Source organism: Eucyclogobius newberryi, unplaced genomic scaffold, assembly GCF_026437365.1.
Source record: "Eucyclogobius newberryi isolate DKJ021-1_F unplaced genomic scaffold, fEucNew1.0.hap1 SCAF_8, whole genome shotgun sequence".
NCBI classification, from domain to species: Eukaryota; Metazoa; Chordata; class Actinopteri; order Gobiiformes; family Gobiidae; genus Eucyclogobius; species Eucyclogobius newberryi.
Genome location: NW_027316500.1, coordinates 30,162,123 through 30,180,596, shown reverse-complemented (window position 1 = coordinate 30,180,596; position 18,474 = coordinate 30,162,123). Strand labels below are relative to the sequence as shown.

The window sequence follows — 18,474 nt, the reverse complement described above, 5'->3', positions numbered from 1 at the left end:
CCGCTCAATGGTTCTACGTTGGCGTCATTTCGGGACAGATTCACATATAAAACTACATAAACGCAAGCATTAGACACAAATTGCAATTGGAAGATGCAAAAAACGTGTTGGAAAGCTGGCAATTCGCAGCAATAATCATGGGAGGAATGTCTCCCTGCTCTCACCTCCGACTATAGATAATGGGTGGTGGGCTGGCGATTAGTTTGAGAGCCTCTTGCACTTTGTCAATCAAGAGTTTCACACTCCTCTCTCCTTTCCTGGGGGCCCTTGGGGAAGGAGCTGTCCCGCGCTGATAAGTCTCACGCTCGCAAGGTGTTTAAAGCAGACTTGCCCAATTTTCTGACAGACGAAAAAAAACCCAGTGGGGAAAAAAAAAGCCCAGAAACAAGCGACGACCGCCCCCTGAAAAGCAAAACGCGATGGGTGAACGGTTCTCCACTGTGAAACGCAGAGATTACCGTAAGTTCTTCATCGCAGACTGCCACAAGCGTCGCCCCGTTATGACAGCCAAGCAAAATCCCGCCCACCTGCTCGTATCCGTGGCCTAGAATGTTCCACAGTACAAACAATTACGGGTCAGATCTGTGGCGAAGCAGCCTCGCTCACAGTAAGAATGTGTGTTTTTCCCGTGAGTATGAGTCGCAAAAAAATGCATGATAGAGAAAAAAAAAAACATATATAAATCGCACTTGAGTATAAGTCGCATTTTTGGGGAAATGTATTTGATAAAATCCAAGACCAAGAACAGACTTTTAATCTTGAAATACAGTTTAAAATAATAACAGATGAGATGTACGTATAGATGTACGTATGCTAACGCTAACACCTTCAGCTACATGACGTATGCTAACGCTAACACCTTCAGCTACATGACGTATGCTAACGCTAACACCTTCAGCTACATGAGGCACAGACAGAACTGTGGTAAGTGTCTGGTATGTTAACGTAACATATGAACAGTTATTCAGATAACTATAGCATAAAGAACATGCTAACAAGTTTAGCAAAGCATCAGTTTTACCCCAAATCACTAAATCCATTGAATTCTTCTTCCTCTGTGTCACTTCTAAACAACTCCACAAACTCCAGAGGAAGAGGAAGTGCAGATTCTTCTTCTGTGTCGCTTAGATCCTAGAGCGCCCTCTTGTGGTTGTCATGTGAAAATAATAAATAATTTCACATAAGTAGTTGCTCTAAAGTATAAGTCGCACCCCGGCCAAAACTATGAAAAAAGGTGCAACTTATAGTCCGGAAAATACGGTAGTCATCTATAAAAAAAAAAGATGATAATAAGTGGGTAAAGAAGGTTGTTCCACAGCTGTTTTGTATTACTTTTGTATGGTGTTTTGGCTAATGCGTCTCTATTAACATTTTGACAACCAGTTTGACCTTTTTGCAATTTCAAATATCCGACTTTTACCACTCTGCAGCAATGAACTGCCACTTTCAGGACATGTCGCTCGCTCGCTCGCTCACAGCCCTCTGCACGTCTGCTGCCTGCTCGCCTCGACAGCCCCGTGGCGTTTTGGCGCCCATTTTCATTACCTAAGAAGTGCCACCATTTACCGGGAACAGCCTTTTGGAGCCGTGAACGAGTCTCTATTGAAAAGCACACGTTGTCAAGCTGTTTTTAGCGTGTTGAAATGGGAACAGTGACAAGTCGGCTTCTCAGATTAGGCTTTTACCGGTCTCAGCCGCGACAAGAGTGTACTTTTACCCAAGCACGTGCGGCTGGCGTGTAAGGCACTTTGACTCTTCGACAGTGCTCCCGGTCAGACATCGTACAACTAAGACCAACCAGAGATGAATTGTTTTTCTCTCGATAATTGCACTTAATAGCACGTTGACTAAAATGTTTTTCAAATCTGTCGCCGCGTAACTTCCCGACACGAGACAGTTTGCCGGCGCGGTGCTGGAATCAGCCGGAGCGGTGCCACTTGTTAAACATGTGTTGGGAGCAGAACTCGGCAGCTCGGGGCCCGTCTGTTTGTGTCTGTGTGAGAGTGGATCAGAGACAGGTGTGAAAGGGCCTCTCCGCGGATCAATACATGCACCGCACGAAAGCAGCTCTCGCACCGCAGACTTTTCAAACCCTGAAAGGAGCATGTCGGTATTTAAATGTGCCCAACTCTTTCTCACACACACTTCACTGCGTTCAGGGCAATCACGGCAAGCAGTGATTGACCACGACTAGGTTTAAATGTTTCCGAATGAAATCGATCGATCACTGAAAGCCAGTTTTCCCCTCACTTCTGCTGCTGAAGCATGGACGGAAGTAGTAGCAGTAGCAAATCGAGTAATTCAAATACTACAAAGCTTTGATTATAATTTCATTGCCTCTGTGATTCGGTTAATTTACATATTCACTTAAAACTGTGTGAATATGTAATAGAAACCCTCCTGGACGAATGAGGTATTACACCGACTTTAATCTAGACAAACACGTTTCACTTACATGTATGTTAGTGTTTTTTATTTGCCAAAAACACCATCATTTTTCATATCTTGTGATAATCAGTGGTTAATGCTAATTCCTCCCTTGTAATCGCATTATTTCCCTCCTCGCTTTGGCCCCCAAGATAGAATCAGATTTATTTTTTTGTTCTATATTGTGTTACGAGCGTAGATTCATCAGTCCGTCCTCTGTATTTATTTATTTAGTTCTATATTTTGTCACGTTCGTGTATATTCATCAGTCCGTCCTCTGTATTTATTGAACGTGGCTGCATTACGTTGACACTGTGTTTGAACTGAAGCCTGTTTGTGTATGCTACAGATCAGTCTCCTCCACCAGATGACGGCTTGTTTCTTTTCTGCCTGTCAAAACTCCGCTCTTCTCTGGCTGACAGCTCTGCCCTCTTTTCCCTGGAAAGGCACATATTATGAATAAATCATGCTTCCGATATTAAAAGCCACACACACACGACACGGCGATCGACTTTATTCTTATTTTTTTTTGTATCTTTCCCCAGGGTCTGCTGCTGTTTCAGGCCTACCACCCTTCCACGTTTGACCTGGTGAAGATCCCCTGTCGCCGGTTCGAAGCCATGGACCATTTCGCCAAGTGCTTCCTGATTCTGAAGCTGGAGGACGACAGAGTGCGGGCGGGGTCGCCGGCGGGGTCGCAGGGGGACAGAGGTCGAGGGTGGAAGGCGGTGAGAGTGGACCTGGTGGCTCCTCCGGTCGAGCGCTTTGCCTTCACCCAGCTGGGATGGACCGGGTCAAGGGTAAGAGGAGATTCTGTCGCGCTCGCTTCATTCCTCTTGTGTACGAGATCGTCCACTCAGCTCCTTCTCCGAGCCTCACGTAAACTCTCTGTTCAGATTTACAATATTTGCGACGTCGTTTTTAAAGTCCATAGATCATCGCGGCCGGCAAATGGCGTTCATAACAACGGCGCGCTTATTGTAGCACGTCGGGGCGAGCTAGCGTTGGTTAATTTCCCCCGTGGTAATTCCCTCTGCTGCCAGTAGATGGAGTGCTAGCACAGATCACACAAGGAACGCCTGACGCCGTTTTTCAGGTTATTATGAATATTTTTGCTATTAAACACTTCTGACAAAAGGCAGAATAGATTTTGATTAGAAGTTTAATTCCGTACTTTGACACATTCCAGGCAAAGTAATACCATCTCCATGGAGACAGGCAGGCGGTTGACACCCCTAAGAAAATGTACATCGTGTGTGTACTTTTAGATCAGTCCAGTAACGTTGTCTTTATTGTTGACACCAGAAAAGAGTTACAGTAAAATGCACTGACACAACGTTTTATTCAAATCCATCGACATATGAGTGTTATATATGTCATCATTGCCGGAGGAAACGCCACAAAATGATTAATTATTACATTATTTACGATTATTGACACCATGACCAATCAACTGTGATATTCTTCATTTAATTGTATATATAAAACCAGACTTTAAAAAAATATCAAGTGAAATTAATGTGACATAAATAGCAAGATAAAAAGAGCACTATTTGTACTGGGGTATTTATGCTTTTATATACTTTCACGATTATAATTTTTTTAGCTCTCTGGATTATATTTGGACTAGTACAATTAGGATTATTGATTAACCCGTTCATAGTGACATAAGTACTTTCAGTGTTTCATGATACAGTACGTGTAAATACTATTGTGTCGCGCACCCGTCACAACGGCACGACTTTCAAGCGTTCTAAAACACACGTGTGTCTTCAGCCACAGATTCTGGACATGACTCAAATCACAGGAAGTGGGTCATCATCATTGTGCCAAACATTCTGCCCAAAAGTTACAACTGGAGCACCTTGAGCGGAGCTCGAAAGTCGCCGGGAAGAGTCGGATAATAAAATATCAGCAATGTCTAGTGAGGAACTTTGCAACCTTGACATAAATAGTGGTCTTTCTCCACAGGAAATGCTTTTAAGCTTCACTATTTCCTTTCAAGGCCATAAATGTCAAATAAATCAGGCGTATTTGATTTCGGTCCATTGATTCTTTTTGCCTTTGCAGCAGTTTGAGAGAGATCTCCGGAGGTTCGCCCGCACGGAGAGGAGGATGCTTCTGGACAACCACGGCCTGTACGACAAGACACAGGTACACTACACACAAGACAAGACACAGGTACACTACACACAAGACAAGACCCAGGTACACACTACACACAAGACAAGACCCATGTACACACTGAACTACACACAAGACAAGACACAGGTACACACTACACTACACACAAGACAAGACACAGGTACACACTAAACACAAGACAAGACACAGGTACACACTACACTACACACAAGACAAGACACAGGTACACACTACACTACGCACAAGACAAGACACAGGTACACACTACACTACACACAAGACAAGACACAGGTACACACTGAACTACACACAAGACAAGACACAGGTACACACTGAACTACACACAAGACAAGACACAGGTACACACTGAACTACACACAAGACAAGACCCAGGTACACACTGAACTACACACAAGACAAGACACAGGTACACACTACACTACACACAAGACAAGACCCAGGTACACACTAAACTACACACAAGACAAGACACAGGTACACACTACACTACACACAAGACAAGACCCAGGTACACACTGAACTACACACAAGACAAGACACAGGTACACACTACACTACACACAAGACAAGACCCAGGTACACACTACACTACACACAAGACAAGACACAGGTACACACTACACTACGCACAAGACAAGACACAGGTACACACTACACTACACACAAGACAAGACACAGGTACACACTGAACTACACACAAGACAAGACACAGGTACACACTGAACTACACACAAGACAAGACACAGGTACACACTGAACTACACACAAGACAAGACCCAGGTACACACTGAACTACACACAAGACAAGACACAGGTACACACTACACTACACACAAGACAAGACCCAGGTACACACTAAACTACACACAAGACAAGACACAGGTACACACTACACTACACACAAGACAAGACCCAGGTACACACTGAACTACACACAAGACAAGACACAGGTACACACTACACTACACACAAGACAAGACCCAGGTACACACTACACTACACACAAGACAAGACACAGGTACACACTACACTACACACAAGACAAGACACAGGTACACACTACACTACACACAAGACAAGACACAGGTACACACTGAACTACACACAAGACAAGACCCAGGTACACACTACACTACACACAAGACAAGACACAGGTACACACTACACTACACACAAGACAAGACACAGGTACACACTACACTACACACAAGACAAGACACAGGTACACACTACACTACACACAAGACAAGACACAGGTACACACTACACTACACACAAGACAAGACACAGGTACACACTACACTACACACCACACTTCTTTGGGTTGTGTAACACTCACGTCAGTATTTGTTGTTTTGGGCAGGTTGATGTTATTGACAAACGTAATGCAGAAACACTTTAAGGAGGTTTTAGTCTCATATTTGGAGTAAAAATGTTGTTACAATATTTATCTGGTTAAAGATGTTTATTTGTAGCATTGATTTTCTTTGCATAAATATTTTATTTCTATTGCTGAGAATTTACTCCATCTTCATGAAACAAACTGTAATAAAAACATGTCGAGAGCAACAAAGGAAATTAAAAAAGTACAGAATCCGGAACATTCCGGGTCGAACAGAATGTGACATGTTTGACTGTGAAGCGTGTGGTAATGATCTTATCAGAATAAATCATATCAGACAAAGACAATTGGTAAGAGATGATGCAGTGTAATTACCTTGACATGTTTCCATGGAAACGTCCCTCTTCATCAGAAGCGTCACATGATGGTTTGAAAATGTAGCTGTTTTTATGCTAAACAACTGGGTTTTTGTTCAATATAGAAGCATCTTTATAGTTTCTTTTCATAAAACATAAGATTGAGTTGAGAAGCGCAGACAGACATAGAAATATAAATATGTCTGTCAGGATTTGAGTGACAGCGGAGAGTGTCAGATATAAACAGCTGATGTTTCAGACTTCCCTGACCTTTGACCTCGGGCTGACACGAGCTGTCACGGTGACTGGAGTGAAGGAGCAGACGCACTAAAGGTCACGGCACGGTACACTGTTAAAACAACACAGACTAGTGAAGTTATAGTCTGATTACACTGTTAAAACAACACAGACTAGTGAAGTTATAGTCTGATTACACTGTTAAAACAACACAGACTAGTGAAGTTATAGTCTGATTACACTGTTAAAACAACACAGACTAGTGAAGTTATAGTCTGATTACACTGTTAAAACAACACAGACTAGTGAAGTTATAGTCTGATTACACTGTTAAAACAACAGACTAGTGAAGTTATAGTCTGATTACACTGTTAAAACAACACAGACTAGTGAAGTTATAGTCTGATTACACTGTTAAAACAACACAGACTAGTGAAGTTATAGTCTGATTACACTGTTAAAACAACAGACTAGTGAAGTTATAGTCTGATTACACTGTTAAAACAACAGACTAGTGAAGTTATAGTCTGATTACACTGTTAAAACAACACAGACTAGTGAAGTTATAGTCTGATTACACTGTTAAAACAACACAGACTAGTGAAGTTATAGTCTGATTACACTGTTAAAACAACAGACTAGTGAAGTTATAGTCTGATTACACTGTTAAAACAACAGACTAGTGAAGTTATAGTCTGATTACACTGTTAAAACAACAGACTAGTGAAGTTATAGTCTGATTACACTGTTAAAACAACACAGACTAGTGAAGTTATAGTCTGATTACACTGTTAAAACAACAGACTAGTAAAGTTATAGTCTGATTACACTGTTAAAACAACACAGACTAGTGAAGTTATAGTCTGATTACACTGTTAAAACAACACAGACTAGTGAAGTTATAGTCTGATTACACTGTTAAAACAACACAGACTAGTGAAGTTATAGTCTGATTACACTGTTAAAACAACAGACTAGTGAAGTTATAGTCTGATTACACTGTTAAAACAACACAGACTAGTGAAGTTATAGTCTGATTACACTGTTAAAACAACACAGACTAGTGAAGTTATAGTCAGATTACACTGTTAAAACAACACAGACTAGTGAAGTTATAGTCTGATTACACTGTTAAAACAACAGACTAGTGAAGTTATAGTCTGATTACACTGTTAAAACAACACAGACTAGTGAAGTTATAGTCTGATTACACTGTTAAAACAACACAGACTAGTGAAGTTATAGTCTGATTACACTGTTAAAACAACAGACTAGTGACGTTATAGTCTGATTACACTGTTAAAACAACAGACTAGTGAAGTTATAGTCTGATTACACTGTTAAAACAACACAGACTAGTGAAGTTATAGTCAGATTACACTGTTAAAACAACAGACTAGTGAAGTTATAGTCTGATTACACTGTTAAAACAACAGACTAGTGACGTTATAGTCTGATTACACTGTTAAAACAACAGACTAGTGAAGTTATAGTCTGATTACACTGTTAAAACAACAGACTAGTGAAGTTATAGTCTGATTACACTGTTAAAACAACACAGACTAGTGAAGTTATAGTCTGATTACACTGTTAAAACAACAGACTAGTGAAGTTATAGTCTGATTACACTGTTAAAACAACACAGACTAGTGAAGTTATAGTCTGATTACACTGTTAAAACAACACAGACTAGTGAAGTTATAGTCTGATTACACTGTTAAAACAACAGACTAGTGACGTTATAGTCTGATTACACTGTTAAAACAACAGACTAGTGAAGTTATAGTCTGATTACACTGTTAAAACAACACAGACTAGTGAAGTTATAGTCAGATTACACTGTTAAAACAACAGACTAGTGAAGTTATAGTCTGATTACACTGTTAAAACAACAGACTAGTGACGTTATAGTCTGATTACACTGTTAAAACAACAGACTAGTGAAGTTATAGTCTGATTACACTGTTAAAACAACAGACTAGTGAAGTTATAGTCTGATTACACTGTTAAAACAACACAGACTAGTGAAGTTATAGTCTGATTACACTGTTAAAACAACAGACTAGTGAAGTTATAGTCTGATTACACTGTTAAAACAACACAGACTAGTGAAGTTATAGTCTGATTACACTGTTAAAACAACACAGACTAGTGAAGTTATAGTCTGATTACACTGTTAAAACAACAGACTAGTGAAGTTATAGTCTGATTACACTGTTAAAACAACAGACTAGTGAAGTTATAGTCTGATTACACTGTTAAAACAACACAGACTAGTGAAGTTATAGTCTGATTACACTGTTAAAACAACAGACTAGTGAAGTTATAGTCTGATTACACTGTTAAAACAACAGACTAGTGAAGTTATAGTCTGATTACACTGTTAAAACAACAGACTAGTGAAGTTATAGTCTGATTACACTGTTAAAACAACAGACTAGTGAGGTTATAGTCTGATTACACTGTTAAAACAACACAGACTAGTGAAGTTATAGTCTGATTACACTGTTAAAACAACACAGACTAGTGAAGTTATAGTCTGACTACACTGTTAAAACAACAGACTAGTGAAGTTATAGTCTGATTACACTGTTAAAACAACAGACTAGTGAAGTTATAGTCTGACTACACTGTTAAAACAATACAGACTAGTGAAGTTATAGTCTGATTACACTGTTAAAACAACAGACTAGTGAAGTTATAGTCTGATTACACTGTTAAAACAACAGACTAGTAAAGTTATAGTCTGATTACACTGTTAAAACAACACAGACTAGTGAAGTTATAGTCTGATTACACTGTTAAAACAACACAGACTAGTGAAGTTATAGTCTGATTACACTGTTAAAACAACACAGACTAGTGAAGTTATAGTCTGATTACACTGTTAAAACAACAGACTAGTGAAGTTATAGTCTGATTACACTGTTAAAACAACAGACTAGTGAAGTTATAGTCAGATTACACTGTTAAAACAACAGACTAGTGAAGTTATAGTCTGATTACACTGTTAAAACAACACAGACTAGTGAAGTTATAGTCTGATTACACTGTTAAAACAACAGACTAGTGAAGTTATAGTCTGATTACACTGTTAAAACAACACAGACTAGTGAAGTTATAGTCTGATTACACTGTTAAAACAACACAGACTAGTGAAGTTATAGTCTGATTACACTGTTAAAACAACAGACTAGTGAAGTTATAGTCTGATTACACTGTTAAAACAACAGACTAGTGAAGTTATAGTCTGATTACACTGTTAAAACAACACAGACTAGTGAAGTTATAGTCTGATTACACTGTTAAAACAACACAGACTAGTGAAGTTATAGTCTGATTACACTGTTAAAACAACAGACTAGTGAAGTTATAGTCTGATTACACTGTTAAAACAACAGACTAGTGAAGTTATAGTCTGATTACACTGTTAAAACAACAGACTAGTGAAGTTATAGTCTGATTACACTGTTAAAACAACACAGACTAGTGAAGTTATAGTCTGATTACACTGTTAAAACAACAGACTAGTAAAGTTATAGTCTGATTACACTGTTAAAACAACACAGACTAGTGAAGTTATAGTCTGATTACACTGTTAAAACAACACAGACTAGTGAAGTTATAGTCTGATTACACTGTTAAAACAACACAGACTAGTGAAGTTATAGTCTGATTACACTGTTAAAACAACAGACTAGTGAAGTTATAGTCTGATTACACTGTTAAAACAACACAGACTAGTGAAGTTATAGTCTGATTACACTGTTAAAACAACACAGACTAGTGAAGTTATAGTCAGATTACACTGTTAAAACAACACAGACTAGTGAAGTTATAGTCTGATTACACTGTTAAAACAACAGACTAGTGAAGTTATAGTCTGATTACACTGTTAAAACAACACAGACTAGTGAAGTTATAGTCTGATTACACTGTTAAAACAACACAGACTAGTGAAGTTATAGTCTGATTACACTGTTAAAACAACAGACTAGTGACGTTATAGTCTGATTACACTGTTAAAACAACAGACTAGTGAAGTTATAGTCTGATTACACTGTTAAAACAACACAGACTAGTGAAGTTATAGTCAGATTACACTGTTAAAACAACAGACTAGTGAAGTTATAGTCTGATTACACTGTTAAAACAACAGACTAGTGACGTTATAGTCTGATTACACTGTTAAAACAACAGACTAGTGAAGTTATAGTCTGATTACACTGTTAAAACAACAGACTAGTGAAGTTATAGTCTGATTACACTGTTAAAACAACACAGACTAGTGAAGTTATAGTCTGATTACACTGTTAAAACAACACAGACTAGTGAAGTTATAGTCAGATTACACTGTTAAAACAACACAGACTAGTGAAGTTATAGTCTGATTACACTGTTAAAACAACAGACTAGTGAAGTTATAGTCTGATTACACTGTTAAAACAACACAGACTAGTGAAGTTATAGTCTGATTACACTGTTAAAACAACAGACTAGTGAAGTTATAGTCTGATTACACTGTTAAAACAACACAGACTAGTGAAGTTATAGTCTGATTACACTGTTAAAACAACAGACTAGTGAAGTTATAGTCTGATTACACTGTTAAAACAACACAGACTAGTGAAGTTATAGTCTGATTACACTGTTAAAACAACACAGACTAGTGAAGTTATAGTCTGATTACACTGTTAAAACAACAGACTAGTGAAGTTATAGTCTGATTACACTGTTAAAACAACAGACTAGTGAAGTTATAGTCTGATTACACTGTTAAAACAACACAGACTAGTGAAGTTATAGTCTGATTACACTGTTAAAACAACAGACTAGTGAAGTTATAGTCTGATTACACTGTTAAAACAACAGACTAGTGAAGTTATAGTCTGATTACACTGTTAAAACAACAGACTAGTGAAGTTATAGTCTGATTACACTGTTAAAACAACAGACTAGTGAGGTTATAGTCTGATTACACTGTTAAAACAACACAGACTAGTGAAGTTATAGTCTGATTACACTGTTAAAACAACACAGACTAGTGAAGTTATAGTCTGACTACACTGTTAAAACAACAGACTAGTGAAGTTATAGTCTGATTACACTGTTAAAACAACAGACTAGTGAAGTTATAGTCTGACTACACTGTTAAAACAATACAGACTAGTGAAGTTATAGTCTGATTACACTGTTAAAACAACAGACTAGTGAAGTTATAGTCTGATTACACTGTTAAAACAACAGACTAGTAAAGTTATAGTCTGATTACACTGTTAAAACAACACAGACTAGTGAAGTTATAGTCTGATTACACTGTTAAAACAACACAGACTAGTGAAGTTATAGTCAGATTACACTGTTAAAACAACAGACTAGTGAAGTTATAGTCTGATTACACTGTTAAAACAACACAGACTAGTGAAGTTATAGTCTGATTACACTGTTAAAACAACAGACTAGTGAAGTTATAGTCTGATTACACTGTTAAAACAACACAGACTAGTGAAGTTATAGTCTGATTACACTGTTAAAACAACAGACTAGTGAAGTTATAGTCTGATTACACTGTTAAAACAACACAGACTAGTGAAGTTATAGTCTGATTACACTGTTAAAACAACACAGACTAGTGAAGTTATAGTCTGATTACACTGTTAAAACAACAGACTAGTGAAGTTATAGTCTGATTACACTGTTAAAACAACAGACTAGTGAAGTTATAGTCTGATTACACTGTTAAAACAACACAGACTAGTGAAGTTATAGTCTGATTACACTGTTAAAACAACAGACTAGTGAAGTTATAGTCTGATTACACTGTTAAAACAACAGACTAGTGAAGTTATAGTCTGATTACACTGTTAAAACAACAGACTAGTGAAGTTATAGTCTGATTACACTGTTAAAACAACAGACTAGTGAGGTTATAGTCTGATTACACTGTTAAAACAACACAGACTAGTGAAGTTATAGTCTGATTACACTGTTAAAACAACACAGACTAGTGAAGTTATAGTCTGACTACACTGTTAAAACAACAGACTAGTGAAGTTATAGTCTGATTACACTGTTAAAACAACAGACTAGTGAAGTTATAGTCTGACTACACTGTTAAAACAATACAGACTAGTGAAGTTATAGTCTGATTACACTGTTAAAACAACAGACTAGTGAAGTTATAGTCTGATTACACTGTTAAAACAACAGACTAGTAAAGTTATAGTCTGATTACACTGTTAAAACAACACAGACTAGTGAAGTTATAGTCTGATTACACTGTTAAAACAACACAGACTAGTGAAGTTATAGTCAGATTACACTGTTAAAACAACAGACTAGTGAAGTTATAGTCTGATTACACTGTTAAAACAACAGACTAGTGAAGTTATAGTCTGATTACACTGTTAAAACAACAGACTAGTGAGGTTATAGTCTGATTACACTGTTCAAACAACACAGACGGACTGGACGGTGCTGGACTTGAAACGTTTGTGTGGACATTGCTTTGTTTCTTTTAATGACGCAGCAGTTGCTCGTTGGACAGAGACACTAAAATTGGCAGTTAAATCCCAACTGTTTCCGCCTTGAGCAAGACTCTTGAGTTCTGAGTCGACAAATAAGACTTACTTTTGCTGCAACTTTGAGTGTCCAAAACCTATAGACTACTGAACGTATGAATGTGACTTTTATTCATTGTTTCCCTCGAGAAGCATGTTAGCATGCTAGTTGTTGTTAGCTTTACTGTGACAAGCTCTGAAAAGTGCTTTTAAACGGTGAATAATTAAAAAACGCCATGATTTTCTCGCTTAGTCGTGTGTTACCAGACGATATCGTGACATCTCGGGTTGATCCTACTGCGTTTGTTTCTAATTTTAAGTTCCTTGGCATGTGCTGGACGAAGAGTTCTCTTTTAAGGCACTCACTTTTAACATTTGGTTTGAAAATCGAAGATAAAGCCTGGTTTTTATTATCGTGACAAATCCTGCTTCTTCAAGCCCATAAACATCTTCTACCTTTTCTTTATTACTGCAACTTCAAAATGCCTTTAATCTCTAAATACTGCGCGGCGTTTACTGCGTTTAAACCCTCACAAAGTCTGTGTATTATCTACATTTGCATAGGTAAAGCGAATAACAGTTCCAATCTTAACGTTCGATTGCATCTCTGGTGTTGGTTACCTGGTTACGGGAGCCGCCTGTCTGCCCTGTGTTATGACACGGCTTCTCCTGCAGAGGGCGCACCATGCAAAGTCTGCTTAGCTTGATATCTCTGTTATTTAGCCGTTAACCGCATACTTTTCCCGCTATGTCCAAAATGTAGCACGTTGTTAACACTTTAATAACGCTCTAAGACACATTTTACCACCAAACTAAAGGTCGCCTCTTCTATGTTTACAAAATATTACCGCTTTTAATGTTGGACAAACATGAATTATCCCAGAGTTTCTCCTCTAATGATGATTAAATAGCGCGTACGTGTTTGTGGGCAGGTTTCGCCGACTCGTTTTGTTTTCAGCCGTGTGCGGTGCGGCGACGCTTGTTTACCTCGGCTTTTCCGGAGGATTTGCAGCAAACAGCCGACCTGATGGGATCGTGCGGGTCATTCTGGCTTTGTCCTTCACCTGCGTCCGCTCCGGTCTCGCTCGGTGCAGGTCTGTGGCGAACCATCCAAAGAAAAAGAAAATGAAGTCACAAAAAAGTCCCCCCAAAAAAAGTCCCATTTCGTCCAGTTTCTGTCAAATTCAAATCGTTCGTTTTCAAGTCGAGTCCCTGTCTTTTCCATTTCCCGTATGTCGATTATGACGTCGGCCCAGTCTCCGCCCACTGCCCCGTCGCCGAGAGCTGACGGACGTCGTGACATTTATCGCCTTCTGTTATGCTGCTCCCTAAGCTTGGAACTCTCGCCGAACTGAGATGAGCAGAACATTTTTATAGGTTGTTTTACCTGGTTGTTACATTTCTTGAAGGTTTTCTTGTATTTTATTTGGCCTTTGTACAGCACTTTGGGCCATTGTGGCGCTTAATACAATAAAATATAATAGATATAAATAAAACTTGACTTACTTTACTTACTGAGGCTGCGTAAGCTGGTGTCGCTGAGAGGTTTTTGCAGCATTTTTAAAAAACAAAGAGCGAGAATCCTTTGAAAATTTTCAGCGATTTTAAGAAATATTGTTCTGTTTTAATATTTCTTAAATGTCTCTCGTTTAGTGTAAATGTGTAACAATTCAATGTGTGTTTTTATAATTGTGTTCTGCAATTTCCCCCGGCCCATGTCACCCTTGGTTAAATATAAAGGATTATCACAATTAGGATGTTAGGAACGCGCTTAGAAGATGAGGTTTAAAATGAACTAGATATGTTTTTTTTTCAATTTGTTTTGGGCAAGTAGTGACATCTTAAATGCCCCACTGTGGAATATTCCAGACAAAGCATTTCCGTGTCCGAATTGCGACCGTTTCAATCGCAATTTAGCTCGAATCGTCACACATTTCTCAGTCCTGGCTCAGAGGGGTCGACGATCTTAACCCAAATCAAACTCTCTGAACCGAGATCATCACAATGTCGCTGACGTTTGGCGCAGACCGGCACGACGGGCGTGGCACGACGGGGCGCGGCACGACGGGGCGCGGCACGACGGGGCGCGGTACGACGGGGCGCAGCACGACGGGGCGCAGCACGACGGGGCGTGGCACGGTGGGACTCGACGGGACAAAGGGCCGTCCGGAACCATCACAGGGTTTTGTGCAGCGTGAAGCTTCCATTACAGCCGGAGCGCTCGTCTCTGGAGGTAAAAGCGAGGGATTTAGCCTCAGCTTCCTCCAAATTACCCGCTGTTATTGCTCTAAATACGCCGCGCGCGAACGTTTCACGGTGGTGGGAATATTTTTAATTGTGGGCTTGGCAAAAAATCGTCTCGAGTGAAGCGAGAAAACTATATCTTAACGCCGAGTTTATGAAGGCGCCGGCTTGCCTGCGCGGAGGTAATTGCGTTGCGCTCTTGAGGTTCATTTGCACGTTTCCAAATGATATCAAAAGCATCTCTGTAACTTTAATCTGTTTTGCATAGTATACCACAGTACAGTAAATATAGGGGGGATTCGCTTAGAAACTGCTGACGCCGAATATTCAATTAACACTTCCACAGACAACGACGCTAAAGCTAATTAGGTTTCGTATGGATAATTTACACCGCGTTTGGATGAAAGTGTACGTAAAAAGTCGTGATAGCTGTGCGTCTGTAGCGAGCGAACTGGTGCGAGTCTAGGGGCGAAGGTGGCGCGCTAATCAGTTTTGAAAGTATCGGGAAAAGCAAAGTGAAGGAAGTTTCGAATGCGTTAAACAGTGAACAGTTTGAATTAGATCTGTGAAAAAAAGAGCCCGGCAGAATTGTTACTTCATTTACACTCTTACAATAGAAACAGTTGGTGGCTAAAGGATCTCAAATTAGCAACGTTTTCAGCTAAGTTTTGAATTGGTGGAAGAATGTGGTTTATGAGTCGCACCAGCCGAAAAATGCATAATAGAGAAGAAAAAAAACATATACAAGTCGCACTGGAGTATAAGTCGCATTGTTTGGGGAAATGTATTTGATAAAATCCAAGACCAATAACAGACATTTCATCTTGAAATACAGTTTAAAATAATAACAGATGAGAGAACATGGTGAATAGGTGTACGTATGCTAACGCTAACACCTTCAGCTACATGACGTATGCTAACGCTAACACCTTCAGCTACATGAGGCACAGACAGAACTGTGGTAAGTGTCTGGTATGTTAACGTAACATATGAACAGTTATTCAGATAACTATAGCATAAAGAACATGCTAACAAGTTTACCAAAGCATCAGTTTTACCCCAAATCACTAAATCCATTGAATTCTTCTTCCTCTGTGTCACTTCTAAACAACTCCACAAACTCCAGAGGTAGAGGAAGTGCAGATTCTTCTTCTGCGTCGCTTAGAGCCTAGAGCGCCCTCTTGTGGTTGTCAGTGTGAAAATAACGAATAATATCACATATAAGTCGCTCTGGAGTATAAGTCGCACCCCGGCCAAAACTATGAAAAAAGTTGCGACTTATAGTCCATAAAATACGGTATGTAAAAACAGCCTGATCCAAAACATCCACTGTGATCACAATCGAAAGGCTTAACATACATTTACTCCTGGTCCAATAAATAGATATGTGTTTTTAAATTATTTTACAGTAATAGACCAAAGAAAATACCAGACATTTAGTGGATAATAAACCTGGACCCAATTTAATAGAATATTGCCCAAACTTACTGGGAACAACTTTTTAACAATATTTTTTTTATAATTTTTATGGACGTTTCTACCATGGGTTCTAGACAGAATGTAAGAGGAGGAGATGGATAAATAGTTTAATCAGATTTTGTCTTTTAAACTCAGCCACATTTCTAACTCTTAAACGTTTTTGAATTTTTCTTAATTCTTTTTTTTACCCAGAAACGTTATGTTTGAATAGTAATAATTCTAAATGTTTGAAGCTGAAGTTTGCAGTATGCATTTTCTATCTATACAAAACATTTTTTTAAAAATGTAATAAAAATCTCAGACATTGCTGTTGACTCTCTGAATTTAGTCCATTTACTTGAATATTTATACGGGATATTTTTCATTTTATAAAAACTAAGAAATGCACACGGAAAACTTTTGTTTTTCCCTTTACTCCCGCTCTCTCTCTGTCGAATTAGTTATTTTTTTGTTGTATTTATATATATTTTAAAACTGAAACCAATTCCCAGCAAATTGCCAGCATTTAAAATTCAAACTCGTAAACAGGTAACGGGAGAGAGGTTGGTCCGAACGATGACAGTGTTCTCCTTCCTCTATCGACAAGTCTTAATTTCTGTATTCAATTGTAACTTAGAATAAGACGGACATGTCTTCCCGTCTGAGGACAGGACGTCCACACGAACCCAGAGACGCATCAATCTGCGTCAGGAGCCGTGGAATCCCCTGTTTATCCTCTCGTATGACGCCTGTCTCATTCCTGATGCGACGGGGCGGGGCGGGGCCTCGCGGGGGGGCAACGATCTCAGAAGGATGTTCATGAGGGGAGGGCGGGGCAGAGTGGAGGTCAGTGTGGGGGTGGCAAGACTTTGAAAGGTTTCATTTGGCACTATAGATCTTCCACACATCAAAACAGGGACTAAACTCTGCAAAATCTGTCAAATGCTGTTACTATTCAGTCTCATTCTCGAGCAAATCCCATACAATTATACTTTGTGTAGAAGATTGTGTCAAAAAGAATGTTTCTGCAAATTAATCTTTCGTTTGAACTCATGTAAAAATGCAGTTTGCGTGGCTAGAATTATACTACAAGTACAAGTACTGTTACTCAAAGTGTACATAAGTTAGTAGTATTTTCGATCTTTAAAAAAAAACTTGGATTAATTCAACACTGTTCACATTTTCCTGTTTTTGGCGTTTGTAGGTGAAGAAAGAAGCCAAGACAGAGATGAGACTGTAGCATTACCATATTTTCCGGACTATAAGTCGCACCAGCCAAAAAATGCATAATAGAGAATAAAAAACATAAATAAGTCGCACTGGAGTATGAAATGCAGTTGCAAGTGTGAAAATAACAAATAATATCACATATAAGTCGCTTCGGAGTATAAGTATAAATAGAAGTACCCTACACCTAAACTATGAAAAAAGGTGCGACTTATAGTCCGGAAAATACTATATACTGTCATTCCCGACACAAACCGCGAGACTTTATCGGGCTCCAAACTGAAGGACGGTGAAGGGCGGTGGGCGGATGGAGGGGAGGCAGAGGGAGGCAGTGGGAGGCAGAGGGAGGCAGAGGTCAGCGTCCCGGGACAAGAGCGTGGCAGCTCTTTGGCTCGTTTTATACAGCACGGGCGGCTGCTTCGGAGGCTGTTTATTCAGATGCCAGGGCGGAGCAGGG

At 39.1% G+C, this 18,474-nt stretch overlaps 1 protein-coding gene across 1 annotated transcript in view; it reads left to right on the top strand.

Moving 5' to 3' along the window:
- dntt (deoxynucleotidyltransferase, terminal) overlaps positions 1 to 18,474 on the top strand; it is a 157,883-nt gene that overhangs the window by 96,859 nt on the left and 42,550 nt on the right. The window contains exons 9-10 of the mRNA XM_072436327.1: positions 2,973 to 3,227; positions 4,498 to 4,581. Coding sequence (XP_072292428.1) covers positions 2,973 to 3,227; positions 4,498 to 4,581 — 339 coding nt within the window. The remainder of the gene's footprint in view (positions 1 to 2,972; positions 3,228 to 4,497; positions 4,582 to 18,474) is intronic.